Source organism: Stegodyphus dumicola, chromosome 10, assembly GCF_044657685.1.
Source record: "Stegodyphus dumicola isolate Sdum_Otavi_A_Nest chromosome 10, ASM4465768v1".
Lineage (NCBI taxonomy): Eukaryota > Metazoa > Arthropoda > Arachnida > Araneae > Eresidae > Stegodyphus > Stegodyphus dumicola.
Genome location: NC_140777.1, coordinates 112,335,985 through 112,353,207, shown reverse-complemented (window position 1 = coordinate 112,353,207; position 17,223 = coordinate 112,335,985). Strand labels below are relative to the sequence as shown.

At 34.3% G+C, this 17,223-nt stretch overlaps 1 protein-coding gene across 1 annotated transcript in view; it reads right to left on the bottom strand.

The window, feature by feature from the left end:
• Positions 1 to 16,927, bottom strand: part of LOC118204142 (techylectin-5A-like) — a 53,715-nt gene extending 36,788 nt beyond the window's left edge. The window contains exon 1 of the mRNA XM_085825390.1: positions 16,779 to 16,927. Coding sequence (XP_085681516.1) covers positions 16,779 to 16,828 — 50 coding nt within the window. The 5' untranslated portion in view covers positions 16,829 to 16,927. The remainder of the gene's footprint in view (positions 1 to 16,778) is intronic.
• Positions 16,928 to 17,223: the final 296 nt, after the last annotated feature.

Genomic DNA, 17,223 nt, shown 5'->3' with positions numbered 1-17,223 from the left:
GCGCTTCGATGAAACCAGAAGCAACGTTTAATGGAAACTCACAGGTAACCAGTTTTTTGGAAAAATTGGATGACCACTTCATGCTCTACCCCGTGCACGAGTTTCAAAAAGTTACCTTAGCTACCAGCGCTTTGAGGGGCCAAGCGCTTAACTGGTTCAAATGTATCGGCAGAAGTCTCTTGGGTCAAGCAGGAAGTCCCACCTATACCTACGAAAATTTCAAGACTGCCCTACTAAAAGCCTTCCCTGTTGTAAGGGATCGTGCGAAATTAGAAACAGAACTTTTCAGTATATATCAACAAAGAATGGAACACCTCTCGAGCTTTATTTTAAGAAAAATTCACGTTTTCAAGCTCTTGTATGGAAACCGTCCGGATCCTGAAATAATTCAAGTGATTTTGCCGAGATTACTACCCCAAGTGCAAGACTTTATTGAATTACGAAATCCGACTACACTGGAAAAGTTATTTGAGCTAGCAATCCAGTTTGAAAGTAGAAGAACGGCGGACGTCGAAAGAAGACGCCAATATCAACAGCGAAACCAATTTGGTACGCCAAGACTACAGCAAACTCAAGCACATGGCTACGGAGAAAAAGCGAATCAGTGGGCAAGGAAACCCGAGCATTCAAAAACAGCCGGCGAACGTCGACAGTTCAATAGCAACCCAGGAAAAAAGTCTCAAGGCCAGTGGAGAAAGAAGGAAAGCACCGAAAGGAAAAATAATTTAAACTAAAACGGATTTCTGCTGACGAGAGGGTGCGGAAATCCGAAGGCCACGAAAACCCCTCTTCCTACAAGTTAAATACAGTAATGGTGAAAAATTTAACTCTTCCGAAGATTGAAGTCTTGCTAAATAATATCCCGGCCACCGCACTCCTGGATACCGGCGCGCAGTGTTCCTGTGTGGCAGAAGTCTTTTTTAGAAAGTATTTTCGCAAATACCGCATATATAATGCGGATAATACAACAGTATTAGCGGCGCAAGGAGAACAATGTAAGTGCGTAGGTAAAGTACCTTTGTACATCCGTATCAAGGACGAACAAGTAAAGGTGATGTTTTTTATAGTAAAGAATTTGCAAGCACACTTAATCCTAGGAATAGACTTTCTTTCAGACGCACAAGCTACACTGGATTTTAATGAAGCGTCCCTTAAGCTGACGATGAAACCAGTGCGTGTAGAAAAGGTTGAACCGCCAAGGTTAAATCTTGACCACCTGCCTAATGACGAGCAAGATAGAATCCGACAAGTGGTAAGTGAATTTGCTTCCTTATTTAGTGATATTCCAGGATTTACCCAGGTTACTAACCATAGTATTGACACCGGAGATGCATTGCCGGTTCGTCAAAAACAATACCGGTATGATAAGAATAAGGAAAAAATTATAGAATGGCATATTACCGATATGCTACGTAAAAAGATCGTAACGCCTATCTCAAGTAGTTATGCTAGTCCGGTGGTTTTATGTAAGAAAAATAATGATTATCCTTTGGAGCATCCAAAAAGGTGGAGATTCGCTATTGATTACCGTAAATTAAATTCCATAACGAAATATCCGGTATATCTGTTACCGATTATAGAAGAAATTTTAAGGAACATAAAATCAACCAAATTTATGACGACTTTAGACTTAACGAATGGTTATTTTCAAATAGGGATCAGGCCTGAGGACGTGCCTAAGACTGCTTTTATAACCAAGTCTGGCACTTATGCATTTTTGCGAATGCCGTTTGGCCTTTCAGGCGCCCCAGCAACATTTCAGCGATGCATGGACATTGTGTTAAGACCTGTTCTCGGAAAGTCCACATTTATCTATTTAGACGATATCATTATTACTAGTGATAATCTAGACCAACATGTACAGGATTTAAGACAGGTGTTTTCTTTATTAAATGAGGCCGGTCTAAAAGTTAATGTCGAAAAATGCAAATTTGCAGCCCCTGAATTAAAATATTTAGGTTACAAAATATCGCAAAAAGGGATCGAGACAGATGAATCAAAAATAATCGCCGTACAAAAGTATCCGACTCCAAACACGGCAAAGAAGCTCTCTTCTTTTCTAGGACTTTGTTCATATTATAGGTCCTTTATAAAAGATTTTGCGGCTATCGCTGAGCCATTGTTAAAATTAAAAAGGAAAAAGGCAAGATTCTCGTGGACGGCCGAAGCCAATAGTGCTTTCGAAAAATTAAAACAAGCATTAACGCAAGCCCGTGTTGAAATTTCCTGAAAAGGATGAAAATTTAGAAATTTCAGCGGATGCTTCGGATTATGCGGTAGGAGCGGTACTTTCGCAAAATCAGCAGCCCGTGGCATTTTTTAGCCGAACTTTAAATCAAACACAAAGAAACTATTCCGCGACCGAGAGAGAGGCACTTGCAGTTCTGTTAGCAGTGCAAAAGTTCCGAGTCTATTTTGGAAAGGCGCTGATAACAGTATATTCTGATCATGCGGCGGTAACTAGATTGTACTCTGGGAAAAATTTATCCCCAAGGTTAATAAGATGGGCACTCAAGCTGCAAGAATATAATCTGGTAATCAAGCATACCCCCGGAAAGGAAAATATCGTAGCAGATGCCCTGTCACGAATTAAATTAGACGAACAGGGTAATACCGTAAAAGTTGCAATGCTGACAGCGTGTACAATAAATTCCCGAGAAACTGTAATAACCGAACTGGGTAAGGATCCTGAGTTTGGAAGTATTTATGAGTATTTGAAGGATCCTGAAAATTTTAGCCACCAAGATATTGTGGCGATAAGAAATAGGGCGACCCATTACGAACTAATAGATGGTCTATTATTTTATACAAAAACTACGAATTCCAACAACGAATTTCGACCTGTTATCCCAGCTAGTCTTAGATTAAATATCCTGCAAGAGCTCCATGACAGCCCTTTAGCTTCTCATGCTGGTATTCGAAAAACTACTCAACGCGTACGCGAGGCAGTCTACTTTCCTGAACTGCAAAAGTTAACAAGGGCGTATGTCCAGTCCTGCCCAACATGTCAAGCCGTTAATTATATTAATTTCCGCCCGGCCGGGTTTCTAAATAGTATTAAATCCGAATTTCCAAATGAAATAATCGGCATCGATTTATTGGGCCCTTTCCCAAAAAGTCAGTTAAACAAAAGTCGCTATCTCCTTGTTATAGTTGATCACTTTAGTAAATGGACCGAAATTGTTCCCTTAAAACGAGCCTCCGCGAAATTAGTTACCGATTCTATTTTAAATAAATATATTTTAAAATACGGGGCGCCCCTAAAAGTTATATCGGATAATGGTCCTCAATTTGTAAGTAATATATTTGAAGACATGTGCCAAAAACTGGGCATACGTCATTTAAAAATGGTCCCGTATCGGCCGCAATCAAATATAGCGGAACGGGTCAACAGAAATATAGTGAAAATTATCCGTGGTTATGTTAACAATTTTCATAAAAGCTGGGATAACTATGTCAATGAATTTGCTTTCGCCCTTAGGACCGCAAAACATGATACAACGGGCAAAACTCCTGCTGAGTTATTTCTAGGCAGAAAGGTTATAACACCGTTAGATAAACTATTTTATGTGCAACAAAGAGCCCCAGAATTTAAAATGGGTGATATAGAAAAACTAATAAAAGTAGCAAAAAAGAATACGGAAGTAGCACAAAGAAAACAAAAATTGTATTATGATTTGAAACGACGGGGAGTAACTTATAAAGTAGGGGATGAAGTACTAAAAGTTAAGCATTCACTTTCTTCAGCACCAGAAGATAAAACTGCCAAATTTTTTCCACGCTTTGAAGGACCATATGTTATAGAAAAAATAACTCACGCTGTTGTAGTGTTAAAGGCAAGAAATGGTGAAACCTGTTCCGCAAACATTGATCAAATCAAGCCCTACTTCGATCGTAATAAAATGCAAATCTTTTCAGATCTTTTGCAGGATCCGGTACGGCAGACACCGCAGGTACAAGTTCCAGAGGTGGGAAAACGACAGGTACAAGGGCAAGCCAATGAGAGACAGAAGCAAGTGAAAAGAAAATTGCCCCGCGGAAAAACTGAAGGTAAAAAGAAAAAGAAGCCGTTCCACCGTCCAAAAAACAGAGTTCACGAACACCCCCAGAATGAAGAAGGGAGAAGGACGACGTATGTGGAAAAGACCGGGAGAAAGGACGGCAACTATAACCCGGCTGTGAAACGGAAGATTGACTCATCCGACAGAACTCTCCGCAGCAAAAGTCGCCGAACTGCGGAAGGGCCATCAGCGGCGGAGGAAAAAGTACAAGAAAAATTTGAACGGCCAACAACGAGGTCCAAGCAGGATCACGACAGAAGTTTCCCGGTTCCACCAAGACCAGCTGCCTTCAAACGGCCAAGACCACAAGCAGAGCACAAAAGGAAGATGTTCAAGGGTGGCCGTAGTGGTGAAAAACGGAAGCTTCCAGAGGAAAGCACTGAAGGGCGAGCCCGTACAAGAAGGAGGATCAACCAAGCTACGGTCTGCAGCACCTTTAAAGACTGGGCCCAGAAAAGGATGTCTGAATATTACAAAGATAAGTAAAATTTTATGTTACTTTACAAACTTAAGTTAATCTTTCATTCTTATTGCAAGTGGCAGATTTCAAGAAGTTTTACCTCATGCGAGGTCTACCTTTATCGCCAAAAGGGCGAGAAATGAGTTGTGACCGATTTTCTTATTATGTTTTTCAATTACTCGCGCGTAAAACTAAAGTTGATGTATAATAGCGTTGTATAAAGACTTAAATATTGTAAAAAGTTATTGTATAAATTTTACTTAAAACATTCTAACAAGAAAGAAGTTTTAGTCTGAAAGACTTTTTGAAATGTAGTAGTTGAAATTAGGGTGTGTTAAGAGGTCTCGTATGTTGAATTTTAACACGTTAGTGTTTTGATTGTAGGAGGAAGTGTTGAACACATAGACAGAAACACATTCGTGTTTGGTGTTTTTACAACACATGTCAGAGAGCACGGGGAGAGATAATTAAAATAATCATGAATGAAATAAGAATGTTAAGAAAAGTATATTCTATATGTTATTTGCAATGTCATTCTGTAACATTTCATTAAACTAGTTTTCCTTCCAGATATCTGGAAGGAACCAGAATTGAATAAAGCTCCTGTTTAGATGCAGTACAGATGAAAAAGAAAAAAGATTGTTGTATATTCCGGGAGCTGCTGTTGTAACAAATTTCTTTCTTTTAAAATTTTCTAGTTTCTAGCTAAGTTATGATTGTAAAAGGTTGGCCTCGCGTTAGTTTCTAGAGCTAAAAGTTTTCAACAAGGTCGTTTTAGACCTCAGTTTCAAACTAATTAACTCTGGCGGGAAGTATGTAAGGATCTTAAGTTTTACTAACGTTTATTTTATTTTAAATCTTTACTATCACTTCTTATTTTCTACTTCCGGCCAGAATTATAAGCGTGAAGGAGTTTATGCAAAGTTGTGTGGCGAACGCCAAGTATTTAAGTGTGGCCTTTTTGCCAAGCAGAAGAGAGGAAGCCGTGAGTTCGAAGCAGGCCGCTTACCTTAGAAGTTACGCAGTTGCTACTTTGCCTTCCAGGCCAGAGGTTTTAATCCTCTTGATAAATTAAACGTATTGTAGTGTTCACAGTCTCTGTGCTACATACGCTTCCTGTTATTATAAGGCCAATCTTATTCTAAAGTTAAATTAGAGTTTAGTTTTATTTTGATATCTTTTACGTTAGACCCCGAGTGGAGGGTCATTGTATTCCGAAGTACGGAAGTCACTGTATATAAAGAAAAAATAAAGGGTTTTGTATACCCTTCGTCTGTATCCTGTCTACTTACTACAATTAGTGAACATAGCTTTAGTAAGCTCTCTGTTCTAGTCAGGTCATTGTATGTTTCCGAAGAAGGTTAGAAGAAACATTGAACCTGATAAGTTTACTTCAGACATTTGTATTTCGTATGGTCTTCTTTATCCCAAAATATACATTTGTATCCAATCTTCGACAAATCTAAAGTAGTTGGAACTTTCGATTTATAATCTGGATAAACGTTCGAGGGTTGTTTAGGTTGACGAATGCTTAGTTTCTGATTCGTTTTCATTAAACTTGCAGTTTCTCGACAGTTAACTTCGTTTTTAAAAGTTCTATAAGTTCCTTTATATCAAATCCTGCTTCCATTTTTCGACGTCGATTAAATTGCAAATTTAATTCCTCTGAAACGTTTTTCAAAATTACAGGACAGAGAATATTTCCATAACTTCCAGAAGTAACATTTAACGGTTCTAAATTTCGAATGTTGACTTCGCCTTTATCATACAGTTTACGCAGTGCTTAACATTTGAAATGGTACCCACTGGTTCAAGAGATAATAATTTATTCATAGGCGAAGTGATGACAATATCTTGTCTTCCAAAACGTTCTTTCATTATCTCTATCGCAAAATCATAATTGTGGTCACTTAAAACCAAACCGGAAATGCAGCTAATGGTATTTTCGAACTGGTTCCAAAAGTACAACCATTTACACGAATCTCCGTAATAATTTCCGATTTGCAGACGAGGTAACTTCACTGCTTTCATTTTGTCTGTAAGTGCCGTATTCGCCATTTCGTTCTGATGAATTGCTGTTTCAAACCAATCCGAATTCTGTTTCAAAAATCGTTGCATTCTTCGTCTCCATATAACAGTTTTATCCTTTTATTCTTGACTTAGTGCAACTTCATTTTCAAGCTCCTCCGAAGTTACTTTCGTTTCAATTTCTGAATCTAAGCTTTTCAGTTCGTTGATGTTCTCAATTAACTGTTCATACAGATCCTCGAGTACATCAATTTTTTTGTTTAGCGGAATAGTATTTGCTAAATTCCTTTCGACTTTTGTCAACAGTTTCGTAGTTGATTATCTTACAACCGATCGTTTCTTTTTCAAATTTTCCAGAGCGTCCTTCATTTTCGAAATATTCAGTCTGTCGATTATTTCGGTTTGTAATAATCGCGAAAAGGAGACATCACAAACAAAATAAACGTAAGTCTCCTATAATAAATAAGACTGGATCTAATTTAAAGTAATAAACAGAGGACGTTATTCTGCACAACGTTTATTGATGAACAGCAAAAACGAATTACTACATATACACAATTATTACATCACAGTTTCTTTTCACAAATAAACACTACTGTCATATATTGGTAATCTGAGGATACATAATCAGATACTTATATTTAACAGTTATGTTAATAAAATTCCATTCGCGCTGTAGAGTCCTCTATGTTTTCTCTTCATCTTATCTTTAATTTCTGTACCTTTTAATTTTCGTGAAATGGCATCACAAAAAGACGGTTCAAAAGATGAATATTCATTGAAATTTCGTTTTAAAAAGGGCCACTTAATATTTGTTCCAATCCTTTTTTCTCGTTAGTATTAATAATACTTTACATTTTATGCAATGCACTTCACAGGACACGTTACTCAAGAATCAAAAATGAAAAACGAAGGCGAGAGTTAAGTAAGTTAGAGAAGTGTTAAATATTTTGAACTCATAGCTGAAATGGAAGTATGAAAAATTAAGCAAAATATGTGAAAATTTTCAAATTTATACTAATTATTCCAAAGTTAGATAATAAACTTCTCTTGATGCTGTTTAAAGAACGATATCTAACTTACTATATCAGACAATTTTAATCATAGTTAGATGTTGTAACATGTGTGATACATTTTTAATCACATCTAATGGCCGATGTGGTTAATCTCTTGATTCTGATAAATTCCCTGCAATTTTCATAAGTTTGTACTGGTTCTCAAAAGAACGTAATGAGATATGATACTCGTGTGGCAACTGCTTTGCTTGTGTTATAGTTAAAGTACTTTCGAAATGTGGTTTTCTTGATTAAAAAGAAAAAAAATGTCAAACGAATGCGAAAACAAAAGCGACACTTCGACATCTATCGCTAGAGTTAGCATTAAAATCTCAGCGTTTTGGAAACCGGACCCAAAGATATGGTTTCTCCAGGTGGAAGCTCAAATTCGAAATGCTGCAATTAGAGATCAAACGAAATACGATTTTTCTATGAGTTCCATTGACTTAATTAGAGCTTATCAAGAAATTCCAGTGCACGAAAGCGACACCGCAAAAAAGGCCATTATAACTCGTTTTGGGCTGTTTGTATTCCCATTCATGGCATTTGGTTAAGTAACGCGGCACAGACATTTCAGCGATTCTTGAATATGATACTATAAGGATTAGACTTTACATTTTGCTATTTAGATGACGTACTAATCGCTTCTCCAGACGAAGAGTCACACCGTAAGCACTCACACACAGTTTTTCAAAGGTTAAACGATTATGGTTTATGTATCAATGTTGCAAAATGTATTTTTGGCACTTCTAAACTTGATTATTTGGGGTATGAAATCGCACCTGAAGGAAAAAAGACATGTTCCGACGAAAATTGAGGCTATACAAAACATACCCGAACCCACATCAGCTACCAGCTTGCGCAGGTTCTTAGGGATGATCAGTTTTTATCACCGCTGCATCCCAAAGTGTGCCAGGCTTCAACAACCTGTAACCGCACTGCTCAGTGGAAGATGTAAAAATAGTAAAATACCGCTATGTCAAAAGAATTTCAACTGATAGAATGAAACCATGTTTTATCATAAAAAACAATGATGAGCAGCCTTTTGAAACCCACAGGCACATGGATTATCCAGATCCGCATACACAATACGAACCTCGGGAGAAAATCTCGCCGCCGGACGATCAAAACCATACCAAACGTAGTGGAAGGACAGTCAGGTTTTCACTCCATTTTCAGGATTAGGGGTCGTTCCAGGGGGGGCCCAAGAGCGATGCGTAGTGCAGGGAGAAAATTATGCCACCTGCGCATGACGTCATGTGGGTGACAGTCGTTAGTTCTCGGCGTTTGTTTACATTCGTTGCATTTGATCTGGGATACATTTGATTTGTGTTGTTAATTTGCTTTTATACCTAGTCGGAAATGGCAAGTTGTGTTATAGCGTTGTGTCAGAATTATAGAAGGAAAACTAAAAGTCAAGGCATTCTATGTATTGAAGCAATGTCTGGGTTAAGCATTGAGAACTAAGTAAACTGATACATGCTTCAGAAGAAAGAACAATTTCTCGACCACACTATGATGCAAACATCGATGAGCGAGCAACATATTTCCTTCAATGTTGTTTAACTGATGCATATGTCTGATGTAATTTAATTGATATAACTAAGTGAACTTACACATAGCTGACTCTGAAGGAAAACAAATCTGTGTATAATGCTAGAATACAAATAGCGAAAGAGTAAGTAGATACTCTTCAGTGTTGTTTAACTGCTGCATATGTTTTAATTTTGATTCCATATAACTTGTTTTTAATTATAAGAGAAAGAAAAATAATTTAATATTGAACACATATTTTGAGTATAACAAAAGTATTTTAAGAAACAACCTGATAAAAATACATTAGTAATTAAAAATATTTAATTTGTGTACAGGCTGAATTGAAACTAAGATGTGGTGGTGTATTTAATTATGGCGAAGCACACTAGGGCTATCTGCGTAATAGGTGTGATGCCTTCTTGGAGGACTTTCTCAGGTAAACTGGCTCGTATACACATTACACATGAGGAAAACCACGAAAACGCCCATGCAGCCAGCCCGTTCGCGGGATTCGGACCGAACTACCAGTGTTCAGCGACTTTACCGCTCAGCTGCTGGTGGGCTGAAACTAAGATGTATGGCAAGTTTATTATTATTATTATTATGCGTATATGTCTAAGAAAATGTATTTTAATTGTTCCATTTTTAATGTATGGAAGGAAGAATAGGATGCCGATATCGAAGATTATTTACTATAGCAAATAATCACGTCAGGATAAATGTTATATAGAAATCTTGGGAGTGTAAGGGGTTATAAGAGTACTTTTAGATTATACTGAAAAAATATGCACTTCTGCTAAAATCTGAAGTGAATCAGTATGAAGTGACTTTTCACTTTAAAAAGAATGTGATAAGTATACTATTTAAAAGTATAATGACGGATATTAAGAAATTTGTAGAATTTTATGGTATTTAAATATGAATTTGTTAAGTCAAATCTTTTTATATATATTTTTGCTTGAGATATGTAAATTAAACTGAAAATCACGATCATATCTTTCTCATGGAATGTCAAAGTTCATTTGTATTAAAAAAAGTGCATGAGCAATGAAAATAAATAGAACAATACTTTTTTATTATGTTTTTACCATGGTCTTAGCAGTTATGCCATCATGTGTTCTGTTCAACAAAATTTATTTAGTGCAAACAATACTACGAAAAAATATTGAAAAATACCTTGTTTTACAATATTTATTTCCCTTAGTTAACTTAAATATCGTTTTTCATTTTCTAAGGCTTCCCTTTACGAAAAGAATTTAATGTTTATAATTATTTTCAGCATTCGTACGAATTCTATGCATAAAATAAACATTTTCTTTAACAAAATACTTAATCGGAAAGTATATACCCGGTATTTCCGGTGTATCTACCACATATAAAATGATCATTTTGCTTTAGTTTACATTTTTTCCATTACCAAAATCATGTAGCAGACGCGTCGGCCGATGCGTCCTGTCTCCCGGGTGACGTCACTACCAGCAACCAATGGCACGCTTTTTCCGTTCCTGGCCTAACCTTAGTATATTAAAGAACCTTCGGGTCGTTCAAATGGAACTAATGAGCTAACGGAGTCAGTTCCATGTATTGACTAGCTCCGCTATGCTTGTACTTCAGATTTTTCAACTTGCTGCTCTCTGCGTAAAAACTGGTTTTGGAGATGGGTCTTCGTTGGCTCAGGCGTTCCTTTGGAGTCGCGACTCGGGCACCCGCGCGTCAGTGTAATCCCAGGATAACTAGTTGAAAATTTCCAATCACATTCAAGTTGTTAAGTTCGTAAATTATCGATAAAAACATACAGTCATGAGTCAAAAATTAGTAGATGGCATAAGAACGTGAAGTCTCAAACTAGCAATTCAGCGGACCAATCGAAATATCCAGCTGCCTGTGGCGCTAGCCAATCAGGTGGATACTAAGTTCAAGCATACACAGCTCATGGAGTCAAATTCAGTAATCAGTAGAAGTAAAAAGAAATGCCATAAATTGCAAACTTAAAAGAGAGTGCGTGTGGGTGCGGTTTTTCCATTAGGCAGCAGTTGCACTTGGAATAACGGCATTGGTGAATTAGGAATTAGAATTATTAAGAATTAAAGAATTAGGCTGTTTTGGAAAACTGTGGTGGGTGGAAAGGTGAAACTTCTCTATGTGATCTCTAAAAGCAAAAAGAAAAGTGCAGTAGTGAAATTTCATGATTTATTTGGTCACTTTTCTGTCGCTAAAACAATTAGCAAAGTTAAGGAATTGTATTGGTTCCGAGGCATGAAACGATATGTAAGAAGACACATATCAGAGTGCACTGAGTGCCTTACGAATAAAGTGGCAAGTGGCAAGCAACAAGGACTGTTACATCCCATAAAACCTAGTAAAAGACGTTTTGCTATTGTTCATATTTATCATTTGGCTCTTTTCGTAAAGACCGTGAAGACTTAGAGATAAGAACTTTCCTTTTTAATGTTTATATACGTGTGCTTGCTGATAAGGTCTCAAAAGACTCTGCTATTTGAGAACTTTTGGACATCAGATTGTAAGAGTTACGGTGTATTTTAGGACCTATCATTTTAAGAATGATAATGAATCAGTGTTATTACCAATTTATCATGTATCTAGTAATAATTCAAAGAAAGTTTGCATTATTATCCTAGTGTATTAGAAACATTATGCGAATTTAAGTAAGTAAGTTTATTATCACATCACATTTTAGCATTATATGTAATCTTTTTAATGCATTAATAATATGTATGCGAGTTAATAAATGTAGTAATTAGAAAATTAATTTATACTCCCAAGAACCTGAACGATTGTCAGATCTGAATGTTCGAATGTAATCCACCGGTAAATGGCATTGTAAAAAAAAGCAGCTGTTAGAGGGCGCAGGATAGTAATAGAACGCGAGCGGTATGAGCTGGATTCCCCAGATTTCAGCTGAATGTATATATGTATATAATTAATGCAGTAATAAACAAAATTTATTCAATACTATGAGCCATTCTGTTGAACCAAAAGAGAGTGAAAGAAAACATACACTTAACAAATCTATAACAGAAACCTGTGCAGTCATCAAAACTGTTTAATGAGAAACATTTTATCCCGTGATCGTGTGTCTGAATGTTGGATTTTGCGAGGAAAAGAAATACATAGGAGATAATGAAGATTGCAACGTTTTTCAAATTTGTATTCTAAAGACATTGTGGAGAAATTCTGCACTCGGATCGTTCTATTATTACCTGGATGAAGAAGAATAAGGTACACATAAACGTGAAATAATCCAGCAGATACTGAAAGCAGATTTTTGGAAACAAAAATATGTTTGTGTTACACTTTTCGATGGAAGTAAAGTAAGGTAACGTATATGTTTATTGTTTTCATTCTCGTCAGGTATAAAATTTCACGAGTAAAATATAACTTATTTTTATGAAGAAAAAAGTGAGTTCATTATGTTACGAACAAAAATATAGAACAGTGAAAGAAACATTATGGTTCCGGTGACGACCGTCATTTTTATAGCACAAAATATTAAGCAGTTAAGCTACCAGAAACGTAAGCATCAAAGATTTCAATAAATTAATAAAATAATTTTAATCTCAAGAAAAAATGTGCAATAAGGAAGTTTGACAGTGACCAGCCAATTATGTTATTAACATTCTAACAAAGGATTTCGAAATCCAGAAACCAGTGGTTATTAATGTGGTGATATGAGTTTCACAAATTTCGGGTTATTTATATATTGCTAATTACAGAAGCATTCAAAACACATTAGTATTAGTTTCATAAACATTTATCCAAATTCATTCGTGGAACATTGGTTTATTAATTTCGAAAAGATGGTTTGATAAAAAATGAAACTATATACATTTTTATGATTATTGAGCATTATTTTTACAGTTATGTTATTTAAAGGAAACTACAACGCTTAGAAAGCAAATTTATAGCTTTTTGTGAAGAAAAAAATTAAAAATTAACAATTAATCAAAAATAATATGTATATAAATAAACGTTTTCTTATTTTAATAAAAACCTCTAACTTAACAGATCAGGAAACAGTTAAAATTATCTTTCACTAGAAAAACAAAATAAAACTGGGTGCTACTTTGGTAGACGGTTGCACGGATTTTGGCGAATTTTTTTGGCGAGCGATACGACGTATGGTAAACCCATTGCTAGACAAGTTGTTTATGGTAACCGATACTTTACTATCATTTTATTTAAAAAATAATGCGTTTTATTATGCATAAATTCCGTGTTTTAAATATTATTTATGACTTCAAAATAATAAAAATTAATTTAATTTTGCATTTTTATTTGAAATAAAAATTTTATTGTTTATGATATTTTATGGAATTTTATGTTGTAAGACAGTAAAGAATGACGTCACATTATTTTAAAAGTAATTGGTTTTATTAATATCTATAAATTTAATCTAATGTTTTAAACATTATTTATAGCTGTTAAATATTAAAATAAATTTAATTTTGCATTTTTTAAAATATGATTTTATTATGAATGATTATTTAAATAAATTTAATTCTATGCGTGATTGGTTACTGAATATTCGTGCACTACCGCACCATTTTAAAATTTTATTATTCATCACTTCGAATTCCTCAGATTTCAAAGCGAATGGATGTGTCCGTTTCGAATATAAATGTTGTTACTGGTAATTACCAAGAATTATTGGTATCGGAATAAAACAATTGCCGTTTGAGGCCTTATTTGGCCAACCTGGCTTTCCTAATCAAAGATTTATTTATAAATTGTTAATAGCGTCAGAGGAAATTTATTTTAAATTTTTGGAGAAAACATGGCTAATTGCTTCTTCAATGAAGTGTGAGAGATGGAGATCATACAGATAAAGATCGTTAGCGGACCGGTTTTTTTTTTTTTTTTTTTTTTTTTTTTTTTTTTTTTGTGCTACTTATCAATATAAGACAGGTTAAAAAGTGTAAATACATAATTTTCTTTTACTTCATAATTGTATGCTTCAATTTTTATTAAAAAATTAATACAATGTTTTAAAAAATTTCTGAGATATTTATTGTCGCATATGTTTTAATGTTAAATAATTAAATCAGGGTTCGTAGCCACATTTCAGTTAAAAAAATAAGCACCTATAAGCACTTTTCAAGCACATTTTAAGGAAAAAATAAGCACCTGTCTAATTACATTATACACAACTGCATAACCTTTAAAGAAAAATTAGACTTGTAATTTAAAATATGAGCTATGCAATATTTATTAAGAGAATGAGCATTACCTCAACAATGGAAAACAATTAACATTTTTTTTTAAATTTTAAATGACAGTTCAATTTACAGAATTAGTTTACAATGAGAGAAAAAAACTATGCTATAATAAACTATATTACAAAATTTAATGATGATATTTCAGTTGAAAATATAGAAAATAAATAATAATAAGCCATTTTAATTGTATTCGTTTGGCACCTAATAATAAATACAATTTATTTTTCCACTCATATTAATATTTAAATAATTTAACTTAAATCAAAATTCTGAACATTTTCTAAATTTTCATTGCATAACAGTTTTCCCTTAACATATATCCCAAGCAAAGTAATTTAAGTAATAAAGAGGCACATTTCTGAAATCAGAAGACAGGAAATTGCTTCATTCAGTCATCCTTTAACAGTAAAAGCTTAACTAACCTGCATACTCGAAATTCCCGAATATTCCGGATAGTAACTGGAAAAAGAGGAGTGGGGGAGATTGTAGCTGTTCTTTAGATTTAAATTTAGGCTAAATAAATGATTTTGACATTTCGATATGTGCATCATATAAAAACTAACGGAACTGAGAAATATTCTGCTTAGAAAGAACAGTAAAACTCTTTTAAGTGTGCATAAACAAATCTCAGACTGAACATCAAAATTAATTATCAATGCAAAATACCGCAAACGTTATTGCACAATACGTGCGGCGTAATTCTTCCACATGTGATATTACGCAATCGGAATCAACAGCTGCCGGTATTCGGAAAATAAAGAACTAAATAAAGGAAAAGAAAGAGACTTAACTAATGTGGGGTGTTTCTAATTCTAATTTTCAGCAGACTGCGTTAAATTTCCGGAATAGAATCAATCTTCGCTTAGGTTGGGTAAACCGCAAAAACTTTTAGTCCTAATCAATCTAGATTGGACAATGACAAAAGGAAAAAAAAAAAAAAATTGATTATTTGATTACTTTCCTTTTATTTAAGCCATTCCAAATATTATTCCTTAGAAAGCTAATCTGTGCAAAAACACACCCATTTTTGAAAGTTTATCTATACTTCAGCAGTTACTGCAACTATATTATTCTAAATATTCATGCATATATATACTCATAATATAAGCATAATGATCATAATAAACACGAATATGAACTGACCACGCGGACTGAGAATGCAAATTATTAAAATCTTGATAGAAATTCAAATGTGTGTAGTATTTGGGTGGGAGGAATTCTTGCGCGCACCATAGGTTACGGTAATGCAGAGAAAGGGGGGAAAAGCAATTTCCGGGAGTATGATTCACCATCTGACGTTGCATATAAGGAAGAAAAGTTACGGGCAAAAAATGCGCGTTCATTAAAAAAAAAGGATAAAAAAAAAGCACTAAAAGCAAAAAATAAGCACTAAAAACAAAAAAATAAGGGCTTTAAAGAAAAAGTAAGCACCTATAAGGGCCTTTATATTTTATTTTCAAATATAAGGACTTATAAGCACTTGTAAGGACCGCTACGAACTCTGTAAATCCTATAAAACTTATTTTAAAGTATTTAAGTAATATTTTAATTCTTTTAAACGTTGGTATGATGTTTTTAATTCGATATTCAATTTAAGTAATATTTTAATCCAATTAAATGTTGCGCAATGTTTTCATAGCGTTGTTTTTATTCTACTATATGAAAGTAATAATTTAACCTTAGTTTAGCATTTTATAGTCTTAAGTAAATGTATTTACTTACATTTGCCAGCCATCTTAAAAAACAACGTTTTCAACAAAAAATTAATCCATTATTTTTAACGATACTTTTTTTTTTTTTTAAAGTTTCGAATACTGCGTAAAATACGTAAAAACAGCATTTTTCAAGATGGCTGACTGTAAAAACAGCGCCAACAATTGCGCCAATGTAAATCGCCAAAAATCCGTGCAACCGTCTACCAAAGCAGCACCTAAAATTGAATAATATATTTAAACACACTATTTACTTGATACAGATTATGGAAATACATTATGACGCAGATAAGCAAATGCATTGTAATATATGTAATCAATAACCATTATCACAAACATTTATTGCTGCCATTCATTAGCGGATATAATTAAGATGAATTATTTGAATAAATAAATATATCTAAATGGCTCATCCAAATTAGTTCTGATAAACGCAATTGTACTGGATATAGATTTAAAGCTTTAAACGCATTTAAGTAAATAATATAAACTCAATCCATCATTTATATGGAAGAAAGAAAATGCAAACGTATAAGCTTTCGTTATCCTAATTAAAACAGAAATATTCCTAAAACTGACCGTTAAGACGTTTTCAAATATTAAGACCGTATGTATAGAAAAAGTTTAAGCATTCAGAATGAAAGCTTCCTAAATGCCCAGAAAATTAGCAGGCAAAAATAACTACTTACATGGTTCTTCGTTTGGTGGTCATTATGCTAAGTTTTAGAAAACCTCTCATTATGAACGGTACTTAAGATAAAAGACATCGCAAGTTTTGATCTGATAAAATTTTCCTTATCAGATTATTAACGAGAAGAAAGAAAGAAAAGTTTTTCAGAGTGCTATCAGTATGGGAATTCCAACTTTTACTTTCGCTTATATAAACATTTTGCATCTAATGGTTCTGTGAGACTAAAGGTGCATCCAAGAGATAATAAGAGGTTTTGTAAACAATAACAACATTTATTTACAAGAAAATATACGAAAATTTCAATCAATTAAAGATATATTATTAGGCATCTCTGCCTTCCATGTCCTACACCTTTAGTATCCTGCCTGCCACTGACTATTGGGACGAACACAGAGACTTCTAGTCAGAATGACGCTGGAAATATGTAATACTCCCCACCTGAA